General features: G+C 34.0%; 1 protein-coding gene across 1 annotated transcript in view; it reads left to right on the forward strand.

Moving 5' to 3' along the window:
- The window catches only part of LOC106457991 (lysophospholipid acyltransferase 1-like), a 58,873-nt gene that overhangs the window by 20,179 nt on the left and 24,125 nt on the right, over positions 1-14,569 (forward strand). Inside the window, exons 3-6 of the mRNA XM_022384104.1 lie at positions 1,220-1,297; positions 6,072-6,164; positions 6,398-6,508; positions 13,638-13,773. Coding sequence (XP_022239812.1) covers positions 1,220-1,297; positions 6,072-6,164; positions 6,398-6,508; positions 13,638-13,773 — 418 coding nt within the window. The remainder of the gene's footprint in view (positions 1-1,219; positions 1,298-6,071; positions 6,165-6,397; positions 6,509-13,637; positions 13,774-14,569) is intronic.

Raw genomic sequence — 14,569 nt, forward strand, 5'->3', positions numbered from 1 at the left:
GATACTGAGTTGCCAAATTAATATATCTGAAAAATTGTTTATACTTCTTTTAAAATTGTCAAGAATTTACAAAAATACTAAAGTATACATTTTGTTGGTTTTGAATTGTAACATTGCTTAAAAGTAAATAGTACACTTAGGATTACTTATGATACATGAAAAACCTTAATAATAACCCCTACAACATCTAAGTGGTTAATTTCTGTATAAATATACCAGAAATTTAAGGTGTTTAGAGTACAAGAAAAACGTTTTTTGTGATATTCTAATTTCACTTATGTTTCAATTAATTATTTTATATGTTTTTGGCAAACTATTGTAAAGAAGCATAATTTAGTGTGGTATCCTTTATAGTGAAAGGAATAATTCTAACCTTGTAAGTCAGAGGCTATGAAGTTAGCAATGTGAAAATTCAAATTGAAGTTTAAAAATTAACTTTTAACTTCTGGCATTATTTCTTTGTGCATGTTCTGGACATGCAATATGTTTTAGTGTCTTGTGGCTTATGCCTTTATTTGTGGTATTCTTTAATTCCTAGTATTTTATTCATAGTGTATAGAAATCTGAATAATAAAGTAGGAGTTTTTGATAAAGGCAAACTATTTATTTATCAGTGAAAGAACATTTACACAGTATGATGATTTTACTTTGTTTTACATGACCTAGAATAACCTGAAGGAATACTTTCTAATGACATAAAAAAAAGAATAGATTAACAATTAAATCAGTTACTCAACATTAGAATAAAAGAATTAGAAACATTATTAATTTTGGAGACAAAAATAGATAGAGTTCTTTTTCCAATCGTGGCTTTGAAGATCATTAACTTCAGCAATAAAAAGCTTAACCTTTCATATACAAGGTGAAATGATTTAAGCTACTTATTCACATTCATTATGCTTAATAACCATCTATTTATACTCAAATGCAATAATCACTCAGTCGAAATTAATGTAACCATAGCCAGCAACAGTAAAATTTATTGTCTTACCAAACACTTTTGTCAGCATAATCTATCATTAATATTTTACATTTAAATCATTGTTTACACTAGATATCAGTGCTCTTTAAGATAGAAATCTTCACAAATTTCTTCAGTCAACCATTATGCTGCTTGTCACATAATTTATTAAACATTGATAATTAATGTATATCAATCCTTAAGAGGTAATATACCAAATTAGTATAAGATTAAAAAGTGTTAATTTTCCCTCTACAGCCAAATCAGCCACTTGTGTGTCTTGGGTACGTTGTCCTACATTATAATGAACAATGTAAATCCACAAATTATGCACAGGTAAGATATTTCTTACTTTAATAGTCAGTTAATTGTTAACATTTTTAAATGTTATAACCACTATAGAAAACATGGTATCAACATCTTAACCAGTTTTTTTTTTAATCCAATGGATTCATTGCTAAGTCTGTAATCAAGTCAGAAAAATATTCTTCAGAAATAGGTATCGGAATTAAAAATTAGGTAATAAATTTTAATACCCCCCCCAAAAAAAAAATTGGATTTTTTATTGTGAAGTGATTGTAATAAGTTTGTATAGTTTGAGGGACATTCATTATTTAATAATTGCTTGAGTGAGAAATGTTGTAAGCTTACTACAGATTAAATCCACATACTAATGCCTATTGACTAATTTTTTTTAATCACTTAAAGAGATTAATATTGGATAGGATTACATGATTGTCATTTGTGAGTTCCTTCTAAGGGGTGTTGCAAAATAAATCACACTTTTTTCATCACTCATGCAAAAACTTTTGAATCATGGTGCTCACTCAGGTTCGTGATGCATATGCTGCCTTCAGGATGGCTCAGAAACTAGTCGCAGACATGCTCTGAGAATTCAAGTCTTCCAATTGACACAGCTCATTGCCAGATTTGAAAAATCCGATTAATGCTTCAAAAGTTTCAGAATTGCTGAATTTGAAAGAGTGGTCCGTGAAAAAGTGGTGGAATGTGGATTTGGAACTCTCCAGGTTTAAATCCTGCCAAAAAGGTTAAGAGATTTCATTCAACAATACATAGAATATATGTTGGACACTTAGCCTGAATGCAAGAGACACAAACGAGAAACCTTGATTCGTGTTCTCACTAATGTGCTCACAGAGACAGCCACAAAAACAGACATGTTTTTTGCGTTGCTGAAATCTTTTGCAAATCAATTAAAACTCGTGTTTGAGAACAATGGTGGCCCAATCAAGCAATATTGATATTTGGAATTACTTTTTTTGATTGAATTAAAATCTTATTTTACTTTGTTATGTTCTCAGGGAAAAAAGTGTGATTTATTTTGCAACACCCTTATGTGCTTGAAGGAAGATGAAGAATAATTGTGTGAATTAAGTAATTTCTTTAGAGGACAGTTATTAACTAATGTTTTTTTTACCATTAAAAAGATTGGTGTGGAGGCTAGTGCTGATAGGTATTGCAAGCTTTTTTTTTTCATCACACAGAACCAGTAACAAATTTGTATTTTATGAATAAATAATTTTTTTTTTTTTCATTTATGGTAAGTTCAGAAAGTAAAGAGCGGAGTGCTATTATTAAAATACCAAATCTTGTCAGATGTTATGATTATCAGTAAGAAAATGGCAGGGGAATATTGTTAAAATATTAACTTGGACTCTCTTTCAAGGTTTTTCTCTACCAGACAGCAATTGTCTAGCTATTGTGTGTTTATCATTGAGAATGTTGATAGTGAGAAGCAGAGCATTGTCAAAATGCAGCAAAGATTTTTCTTCAAGGTTTATTGATTTTTTTTTTTTTTACTTGGCAATGTATATTCTGTAACTATGTGTGTATATCTTTATAAATATTTATAGTAGAAGTGGAAGCTTCTGTAGCATACATGTACATAATCACCTCTCCTCTTCAATATTATAATTTTTAAATACCTGACAATTACATCTTATACAATGTGTTTGTGGTTTTTTATAGCAGGATCTTTATGATTATGTGGAAATATATTGTTGATAACGCTTAGTTAGCTTTCACAAGAGATTATATTTCATGGTCAAGTAGAAGTTGGTAAATTAATTGTATTACAGTAGTTGTTACTTTACAACTGCATGATAACTCTCATTGATATGAGTATAAGACCTGTATCTATACTTATCATTTTTTTTCTGGTAATGAGAATTTTCAACCAATTGACAGTTTTCCAACTTTTTAATGTTGCTAAGGTTCGTTCATGAGATTAACAATAAATTTGGGAGAAAGTCTGAAGAGGTAGGGGGTATACTTTATTGCCTGTTTTACTGTTCCAGTAACACTCAAAAATGAAACTTGCTCAAAATGGAGCTTTTAAAAGAAGCCTCAACATATTTCAACTCTGCAAAACAATGGCATATTCTTACATTTCAATATTTGGAATATAACTACCACAATGTTTGACTATTCATAATCTAGTTAACAAGTTTTCATGATCTTCTGAACTTTTACACACAACCTTTATACCTGATATGTAACAAGCTTATAAACTATGTTGCTCTACTATTTTGTTACCTAGAACTACTAAAAATAACTTGTAAGAATCAAATGACTAACTAAGTTTGGCTAACTTACTGTGAAATATAAGGCCATCATATCAATTAATTATTTTAAACAATTTCAGTCTTTTTTTGTCCTTTCACTGTTTTCATTCTGTCTTGACATTTAAATGATAACCACTAATGCATTAACAATGAATGAGAGATTGCTGTATACATCTAAGAATAGGTGTGAAAAGGGTATAGACTGTTTTTCAAAATTTTCTTTAACCAGACATAAAATGAATAGATAATAGGTACTTTTTAATTTGTGGTCAAAAATCCTTTTGGTATAAATAGTGTGAACACTATAGATATCAGAAATGCATATTTCTACACATTGTTTTTAACCAAAAAAAAAAAGAAAAAGAATTCTGTATCTTTCATGTTTTCTTAAAAGTTGAATATAAAGTTACACATTGTAACCTCTTAAATAGTTATGTATTTCAGATGCCAAACAGATTGTAGATATTTTCTGACTATCAAACTGGTTGTTTTTATATCCAGCTGACTCTTTTTAGCACGGGCTTAATCCTTGGGACCAACTTCTTAACCATTTTGTGCTTGTTTTCATGCTATAACTTTTAAATTAGTAAGCGTATGTCAATAAAATTTGGCAGACTATCATTAAACATTAAAATGCTTTCATACACAAAATATCAAATATTTTAATAATTCTGAAGGTTTAAGTATTGTTTTTATCATGCCTTTTTTTTCTTTTCGCATATTGGCTATCCAACATGTAAAGTAATTTTCATTTTAAGATTAAATATACTTTTATGCATCAGAAAATTTTCAAATTTCACATGTGAAATCTTTATAATGTCCAGGTAATTATCAAATGTTTCTTAAGAAAAAAACTATTTTGTCTGTTATTTTCACAAACAAATCTCTATGGGTTTGTCGATATGACCGATCTCATAACCACCATAAAAAATTAGGAAATGAATATAAATTATGCCTTTTTTTGTTCTAGAATGAACACAGATTATAACACAAAAACATAAATGTTTAAACTAAATAGCTTAAATCTCATAACATTATACATTTCTATATATTCATTATTTTTATTATATTCACCTTTCAGCCATGTCTGGCTAACAATACTGAAGTTACAATGATACAGCACATGTGCTCTCATGTTACCATATCCAATAATGTAAAACTGACCTTTAGTCTTTACAAAGTGACCTACTCTTGGCTGTACTTTAGTAGACTGGTATTTTGAGAAATAGTCACATTTCGATTAAACATTATATGTGTATATAGATTATTGCTATTTAGAAATAAGTTTATAAACCTATTTTTCTTAAAACATAGAACAGTAAATAAAGAAGTAAAGCAAACAATTATCTCTTCTAGTTACGACCTTTGTACTCAGATGCTGCTAAGCCTTTTAAAATTTAGCACGTGGAGAATATGAAACAAATTTTTTTTCGGTTTTATATATACAGTTAAATAACTAGAAAATCATAAATTACTATAATTATATTGATACCATAGAATTTCACTATAATTTATCAAGCTTAGTGACTAAGCTGTATTTCAGTCTAAAAAAATATGAAATTTCAAGCAGACTAAAGACACAATCTCCATTCTTGAAATCTTGGTTCTAAAGAAAGAGATAGTGTCCTAACACATGAATATTGCTAAGAAAGCCACTAGGGAACATTTTGAGCTTTCTAATGGTTATTCACATGTCATTTTATTGAAGTAAGTATATTTAAGGGACCATTTCCAAAAGTGGAAAGAGGTGGGTATCTGTGTTTGATTCATTGCATTAGTGATATATCAACAAAGAGAAAAGATAGGAGGTTCTGATTTTATATTCTAGCTTGTCAATATCAGTAAGTTGAGTACCTAATTTGTATGAAACTATAGACTTAGTATTTTGACATCACAGATATCTAATTTGAACCAGTGCTACATTCAGCATACCACATGACACACAAAAATTGATGTTTAGGTGTGTTTTTTAATATTTACTTTTAAATTAAGAAATTAAATAATGTATGATACTAAAATTTGAATTATAATATACAGTTTGATACCAAACTTATTGACATAAATTTTGAATATGAATCGACAAATGCAATGACATGTCCTTTGACCCATGACCCATCTGGAGAGGGTTAATTTGAAGTCATTCATAGTGTGATCTTCAGAAAATATTCACTAATATTTCCTGTAATAACCTCATATTTTTATTCAACTTAATTGAATGATCATTTATCAACTAGGAAAAATTTCATAAACTGTCTGTAGTATGAATTATTCTTGAAAACTGTGGTAATTTTTCTAATAGTATTATACTTCACTGTCGTACAATGTGTATATGACATTCTAAATTAAGAATAGCCTATTGTGGATGTACTGCTAAAGTTGTGTTGATGAAGTTTATTTTTTGTGGGTTTTCTATTTCTATTTAGCTATTCATTTACTGCTACTTAAATTTAAGATTTTTATTGTGTATTAACGTAATGCTAAAATTAGTATTCTTGATATGTTCTAATGTGTAATCCTTTCTCTAGAGGAGTGTTATTTGTTGCTCTACTCTACCTCTCCTCTCTTCACCTACTTCGATTGACTTATGACTATGGTGGTTGGACACTAGATATCACAGGGTAGGACATTTGAACAATATAAAATCAGGCTATTTTCTGTAATTTTTGTTGTATGTAAGTTCTATGATAAGCTAATAAAGAAATAAGACTACCAATATTGTTAAATGTTTTGTAGTAATTTAGATTTCTTTAAGTTTCAGCACTTATAATTTCAATGTTTAATATTTGGTGTTAGAGCTTTACTTTTTATTAAAATAAAAAGTAATTAATTAATTCAAAGTCTAATTTTTTAGACCTGTCATGATTGCAACTCAGAAAGTTAGCAGTGTGGCATTTAGTCTTCATGATGGATTAGCAAGGCCAGAAGAAAAACTTAGTCTGGACCAAAAGCGATATGCTCTTAGGTTAGTGGTTTATGAAAAATGTATTGTTCCATTTCTTACTCACTTTTTTCTGTCTTTGAAATCTATTCTATAATTGTTTCTGTTTTATTAAAAGCACTATTTCATCTATGTTTAATGTGATACTGATTTAGCTACCTTAGATTATAAATGTTCATTCAGAATATTGAACTTATAATTAATTATTAAAAATATACCATTTTTCCGATATGGTATCTTGTATCCTCTCACACAGTAGCTTTTCTTGTTCAGTGCTACCTTCTATATGCAAAATGTTTTCACATGTCATTACCCTTGAAACTCCCATATATCCATAATCAACATGGTTTACTGCGCCTTCGCATGTAAGTTATCATGTGGCAATCCTCCACCAATAGTAGTGCGAAACACCCTCCTGACACAAATTACTCCCTCTGTTTGATTCCACATGACCATCACTTCTCCTTAGGCAGTCATCATGCTCAGACATTCTACATTTTTGTGTGAATTTATGCAATACCTTTTTTTTTTTTTTTCGAAGTAGTACTTTCTTGTTTCTACAGTTCTTTGTTAAATTTAGTTTATTATCCAGTTAACTTACCTTCTTTTTTTTTCCTTTGGTTTGAGATTTTTATTTATTTTTTGTTACAGAAGTATGCCCCCTTTTAGGTCATGGATCCCACTCAGTGGTGAACATTGTCTGTCCAGGTGTACTTCTTTTCTCTAATTCATAAATTTCTGCAGTGAATGGTCGATTATAAGTCATACAGGGGTATATTAACTGCTGCCTAGTGCCTCTGATGCTCCACCTCTGTGTGGAGGGTCCCATAGGTTGATGTTGCATGGTCCTGGGTCTTTTTTTTTATCCTCTGAATTGTGGTAGCTCAGGTGGTCAGCTGGTGATACATGTGCTCCAGCTTCAGTGTGGTCTTATTTGGGAATGATGTTGCACAGGTTGCACCCTGCTACTCTAAGAGCTCCACCTCAGTGGAGTTGAGCCCAAGAGGATGGTGTTGCACAGGATAATGTGGCAAAGGTTGTATGGGATGTCACACTGAAGTTGTCTTGGAGTGGAGGCTGATCCCACCAATCTTGATGTATACCCATGGCCAGTAATGCACACTGTTGAAATGGGAGTTCCACAAGACTGCTAATAGATTTTCCTCACAGTATTTTGCTTCACACAATTGCCTGTTCCAGGCTGTACTAACCCATGGACTTTCATGGGTAAAGCAGAATGGGATTGCTGCCCATCCCTGCTATCCTTTTGGTTGAATAAATCAGGGATGGTCTGCTTTTCAAAATAGAGATTTCAGGGTCACCTACTGCACTGTCTCCGGTGTTGATGTTGCTCTGGACTCCCCAATGCATTCCCCCCTTTTTTCTAGTGGAATATAGGAGCCCTTGCCACTTACCAGTTCCTAGCCAATGTAGTGATGTACCATGGAAGCAACCTCCTGGATGTGCTCAATTACATTTAGTAGAGACTAGGGCAGTGTTATTCTACTGGTGTTGATGTTATAGATCCTCCACCTGACACAATAAAAGTATTGGAGTAGATCCGCCACATGCAGTCCCCCCCAGTTGGGATCCCTCATTCTACCATCAACTGGATGTTGTTTCCCAGCGAGTGATTTGGATTAAAGCAGAATCAACCAACTTAAGTCCTTACACATGTTGAATCAGGATTCCTCATCCTACAACAGTCACAAGGTTTGGCTTCATACACTCCATCTGTGTGTGATGGGTCCCAGAATTTTGTGTTGCATAGCCCCAGGTTGATTCACCCCAGGAATGTGGTTTCTCAGTATGTCAGCTGTTCAGTCGTGAGCTCCAGTTTCTATGTGGTCCTATCCAGAGTATGAGGTTGCATGGGGTACATGTAGTCCCTCCTGGCACTCCACCTCTGTGAGGTTGACACTTCTAGGCTGATGGTGTGCTTTGTGGATCTGGTTCAATTGGTTTTGGATTTGGAGTGAAATGCCTCACTGGCATGCCCCTTCCTACAATCATTTAGATGTCAGGTTTCCAGGTGTCTGGTATTGGTTGTGGATTGGTACACATGTACCCTATTTGGTTGAACTGTATGAAATTTTCTCCTCCAGTTCTATCCAATTTGTAAACCCTCCTCATACCATGAGTCAGACAATGCTTGATTTTGGACTGGAGTTGGCCTACCGCATACGGTCTGTTTTGCCCTAGCCATTCAACACTAAGGGACACAACCATTTTGACTTATCCTGGAATGTTTCTGGATATTTCAGTGGGATGTATGGCTAGACTTACCCAATATTTTTTTTTTTTTTTCCATTTCTTGGATGTGCTTCTCACAATTTCTGCCCATTTATACAACACGTACTACCACATTTGGCAAAGAATATATCTGGTTCATAAGTGGTGAGGTCTCTCGTATGTGTTCCTATCCTGATGGGGGTTCAAACTCCATTGATGTTCGTCAGATGCTTTCAAAAGATGTATATCTGTAGATCCCTTGCGCTGGTCCCTCCACAATTTCACTGTGGAACTCTAACTATTGTGTGAGGGAAGGTAAGACACATATTTGGAAGTTATTATTTTCCTCCATTGAAAATATATTTCCAATAGCTCATATTGGTGGAGGGTTATCGTATGATAATTTAAATGCAAAGATGCAGTAAATCCCATTGATTGTGAGGTAGATAGGAGCTTCAAAACTAGTGGCATGTGAAAAAATATTGCATACAGAGGACAGAACTGCAAGAGAAAAGATATTGTATGAAGGGAGGTAAGTATCTATCAGATATATATTTTTAGTGTAGGAAAATCTACAAAAGAGTTTATCATGCATGCATATTGAGACAACTATAACTGTTTTTCCTGTCCCATGTAGTCTTTTATAGTTTAGTGATGCTCTGGTTAGTTGACTTTTCCATAATATAAGAATAAACACACTAAGCATTAACATTGTTATTAGTTTATATTTATTTTGAATTAATTGTATACCTTTTTCTTTTTTTTTCCAAAACAGTATTACCTCCTGTCAAACAAAGCAATCTTGATCTCTGTTTGCCTTCTAAGTATTGGTAAAACAATTTTTGCAATCAGTGCACCAGTCTTTATACCCCATCAGTCTTGTACGATTTCAGAATATGTACATATTATGTGACAACTTTCCAACAATAGTATTGTGCCATCTATACTGGCACAGCTAACTCCCTCTGCTATTCCCACTGAAACCTCACTTTTTCAATTGGCACGGCATTGTTTAGACATCTGTTTTTTCGCATATGACTACCATTTATGAAGGTGCTTCTTTATCATTTCAATTCTTCACTTGTTTCAACGATTTTTTTTTTTGCATTTATTTCTTGTCACTGAATAACAAGAAATCGTAGTATGAATTGTCGATTAGTGTAAGTAATGACTTCCCAGGAATCAAGTTTGACTTTATTTGCTGAGAAGGTACAGGCCTTAATTCGCATTGAGCTCGATTCATACATTTGGTCAGTGATTTCTTCTTTTCACATGACAATATTTCTGAGGAAGAATATAATCAGTGAGTAGAGAATTTGGACTCTCTTTTATTGGAACCTTCCATAAGTTGGCATGCTGCCACATCATTCTCTTTGGTGAAGACTTGTTCTTCTTCCCAGGGGATCTGTGATAAGTTTTCAACATGTACACTTCACACCTGGTTGATATACTTGTGGTAGGCAGGGTTCAGATGCATTTTGTGTGGCTTTGCACTTATTTGCACATGGGAGAATTATGTCTTTCACACCATCAGTGCTCGGATGTTGATAAGTTAAATATTTATGTCATTTTTCACTAAGTTACTTTAGACGAATCGTAATTTAGATCTTGATTATTACTTTATATTTTTGGTCAGTTTGATTGTTTTACACATTTGTTAGCATTACGTACTTTGTAGACTTGGAAAGTTTCATGGTTTTGTTATTGATATGTACTTTACCTAGGTATATTTCGAGTTTTCAAGTTCTGGGCCCTACCTTTTGGACTAACCTCAGCTCTTTAAGTGTTTTGTTGGGGAGTACAAACTCCTGCATGACATATACATTTCAATGAGTCTTTGAACTCTTCCTTCTAGGGATGACTGCTCCTGCTTGCTTTCTCCCATTCACAGTCCAGAGACCACACTCCTCTGCTCCTACAGGATGCAGAATTAGTGGGATACCTGATGACAGGGTGGAAGTCAGTTCTTACCCCCTCTCAATATCCCATTCGGGAAGGTTTTTCTTTCCAAACTCAGTTGACCACTGCCTTCTCCTCTTCATCTTCAGTTGGGAGTGAGCAATTCACACATCCTTCAGTGGACACCCCTTGATCTGTAGAACTTCTCAAATCCCTGGCTTGGTGGTTAGACAAAGTCTGGACCACAGCAGGAGTACTGTATACTCCACCTCGTCCGGATTTACATCTGTTCACTTACTCATCTTTAGAGGGTTGGGGTTCTTATCTTTATTTCCTGAATATTTCCAGTCTTTGGTCGATCAAGGAGTCTTCTCTCCATGTCACACTTCTTGAGCCTTTGGTAGTTTATTGAGCTATGTCCCACTTACTTCCTCTTCTACAGGAGATGGTGGTTATGGTATATTCTGACATCTCTACAGTGGTCACTTATATCACTGAGCCAGGGGGTATCAATTCCAGGTTTTTGTCTTTCAGGTCCTGGATCTCCTTTCTGGGCGTACAGTCACCACATTATGGTCTTTGCTTGCCCTTTTCCTGGCTCCCTGAATCTGATGATGGATCATTTATCTTCTTCCAACAAGATTCTCCTCAAGGAGTGGTCCCTCATTACACAGATGTATTCTCACTGTTGTCATTTATGCCTTTTCTTATCCTCCATTTAAACTTTTGTGTTTCTGTTCCATTTACCTTCTCTCCATTGGGGCCTGTTTTGTACTCTTTCTTGCTTTTGGTTGTTTTCATTCATCCTATGCCTTTAATGGTACCAGCATCCATTTCCCATTCCTCCTATGTCGTCCTCTATCCCAACCAGTCCTTTCTCCCTAAGACATATGCTGAAACTTTAAGTGGTTTGGTTTTCCTACCCATTTCCTCACCTTCTTTTTTTTCCACTAATTCTCCCATTCCGATTCTGTTTGGTTTCCTTGTCCAGTTCACTCCTTAAGGAGATATGTCATGTACTACCTTCTTTCAGGGTTTACATTCTCAACCTTTTATTTCCTGGAATCCTTCCATTTCCCATGCTCTGTCCTCTGTCACTCTTACTGGTTGGGTTCATTTACTTATTAGACTGGTGTATTTGGATTTATCCATGGAAGGACACCATCTCCGCAACATTCTTCTCATCAGATTTATCACATCACTTTGTACTTGGCTACACCACTTTGATATCCTTTGGAAGAGATCATTCAGGCCAGAATGTGGACTACTTTTGATACCATCGTTGCTCATTAGCTACATGACCTGGTTGTATCTTCCTCTAATAGGTAGCGTCAACCTCACGTGGTGATTCCAAAAACGTCAGTTCACCTTTGACTGTGATAAGTCTGATATCTTTCTTTCTTTTATGTTTTTTTTTCAGCTTCCCTAATTGTAATCTACTTTATGGATCCCACCTTTTGGCAGGTGTGCTTTGCCTCAAATGCTCACTAGTTTCAAGTAACTATGTAACACTCACTGTAGAGATGGAGTGTTTCTGTAAGACCACTGGCTATTTACACAGTGGTGTATATATATATATATATATATCTGTACTAGATATCAATCAATTTCAGTCTTTAGTGGACTGTTACTCATGGAGTTCAAGAGTAAAACAGAATTCTACCAATTCCTCCTAACCCTTTGATTGCATACATCGGGGTTGGTCTGCTTTTCAAAATAGAAAATTGCAGGCACCCATTGTACAGTCTCCAGTGTAATGTTTCTCCAGACTCCCTACCACCCCTCCCCCATTTTTTTTTCTTCTTCTGGTGGAGCACAGGAATCCTTACCACTCCCAGTTCCCAGTCACTGAGGTGGTGGACCATGGAGGTTTCCTCTTGAGTGATTTTCAATGTTTACTTTACAATAGTCATGTTTATTGACTTAGTGAGAAGAGGACGAAGCTGGTTAAACTACTTCTAGACAAAGTAACTTCATCAATTGATAATGCATTTCCCTTGGATGTTTTTGCCTGTGTGGAATGCACTAGACAAAATAATTTAATCAATTTATAATGCTTTTCTTGGATGTTTTTTGCCTGGGTAGGCCACACTAGACAAAATGACATACTCAATTTATATTGCATTTCCTCCAGATGTTTTTGCCCGGGTAAACTACACTAGGCAAACTAACTTAATCCACTGATGATGCATTTCCTCTGGATTTTTTTTGTCTGAATGGACTGCACTAGCCAATATACCTTCATCAATTCATAATAATGAACATAGCACCATCCCTACTTGCAATTCCCCTAGATGTTTTGGTTCAGGTGGACCACACTAGCCACTATACTTTCTCCACTTTTTAATACAAAAGATATTCTACTTGAGTTTTCCCAGGATGTTTTTGCTCAGGCATGCCTCACTAGATACCTAGCTCATTCTGTTATATCTTGCTACAGCTTTCACCTATCTGACATCAACATCTATGGGTCACTGCAAACGTTTCTGGCTAGGTTTTTAACACAGGTACACAATCCTGTGACAAACAAAACATATATGTTCTTCAGCACGTACAGTAATACAATCACTTGTCTAGAGCTGTACAAGTTATTACTGCATTCAATTGTGCCAGTATGTTCATTTCTGCCTATTTTATGTTACTTTCCTATTTCCTACAAAGAGCATATCTATTCCAGAAGTACTGCAGAACTCATTCACTTGCCCCCCCCCCCTGCTCCCATATCAGTGTTTTTATGTTCATACCTACCAATTCTCAAAAATTAAGATTAAATGGGAATAACTGAGGGAGATAGCTGTACCAGAATAGATGACACAATACTATTGGTAGAGAGTATTCACATGATATCTACATGGTGTGAAACTGATGGGGAATAAATACTGATTGCAAAAATATTTTTACCTGTGCTTGGAGGGCAAACAAGATTGATATATCTTTGTGTGAGGTGAGGTAAGTACCTATCACAAATACATTTTCAATGTAAGAAAATGTTAACTTTATAAAAATTTATTGGTGTTTTCAGACAAAGTCCATCAATGCTGGAGTTCTTCAGTTACATATTTCACTTTCAAGCTCTTATGTGTGGCCCTTTAATGTTTTACAAAGACTACATTGAATTTATTGAAGGAAAGCCTTACAACAGAGTCAAGCACCCTCAGGTAGGGTTCTCACAATGTACTATAATATATAAACATACATTATCTTAAATTGTTATTGATCAGTATATTTTTGTAGCTTATTTGTGAAAAGAAAGAGAACTAACAAATTATATAATAAGGATAAACTCAAGTAGTAGTATTCAAAGTTTCAAACTATAGCTACATAATTTTGATTTTGGACAGATCCTAGAAAGACATCTTCAATATTAGTAAAATTTGGGAAAAAATACATTGCTACTCATATTGGCATAAATATTTGGGTATATATAAGTAAGAAATGTGAATCCATGTTTAAAGTATCGGATGGTTTGGGAGAGAATAGTGTTGTAAGCTATGTTTTCATTATTTTAACTTAGATGTTTGCTAGAGGGTGCATGACATTAAGAATGAGAAAGTTCATAAAAGTAGTCATAGTATCTAGTAACTTCCCATAATTTGTAGACGTGAGAGGTCAGTATAAATTTAAGAATCAAAGGCTGCTCTAATAGTTTATGATCAAATAACAGTTGATTGAGTAAAGATGTTAAGAGTTTCTTTAAGCTAGTCAGCATTTGTTATAAATAATGGAAGTTTCTGTTGAATGTTATTGGTGAATTTAAACTTAAGGTAGTTTAAGTGTTTCTGTTAGTTAAATTTTGTATTTAAAATGAGGCCTATAGGTGGGTGTAGCTGTAGCCAACATTAATAAAGAAAGAAGTTAATTTATTATTTTTATGTGGACTGGATGTCAAGTTTTTAAGTATGTGTATGGGCTGGATTCTTTACCGTAGATGTCTGTGACTTGGAGATAAATTTC

Source organism: Limulus polyphemus, unplaced genomic scaffold (genome assembly GCF_000517525.1).
Source record: "Limulus polyphemus unplaced genomic scaffold, Limulus_polyphemus-2.1.2 Scaffold401, whole genome shotgun sequence".
Classification (NCBI taxonomy): domain Eukaryota; kingdom Metazoa; phylum Arthropoda; class Merostomata; order Xiphosura; family Limulidae; genus Limulus; species Limulus polyphemus.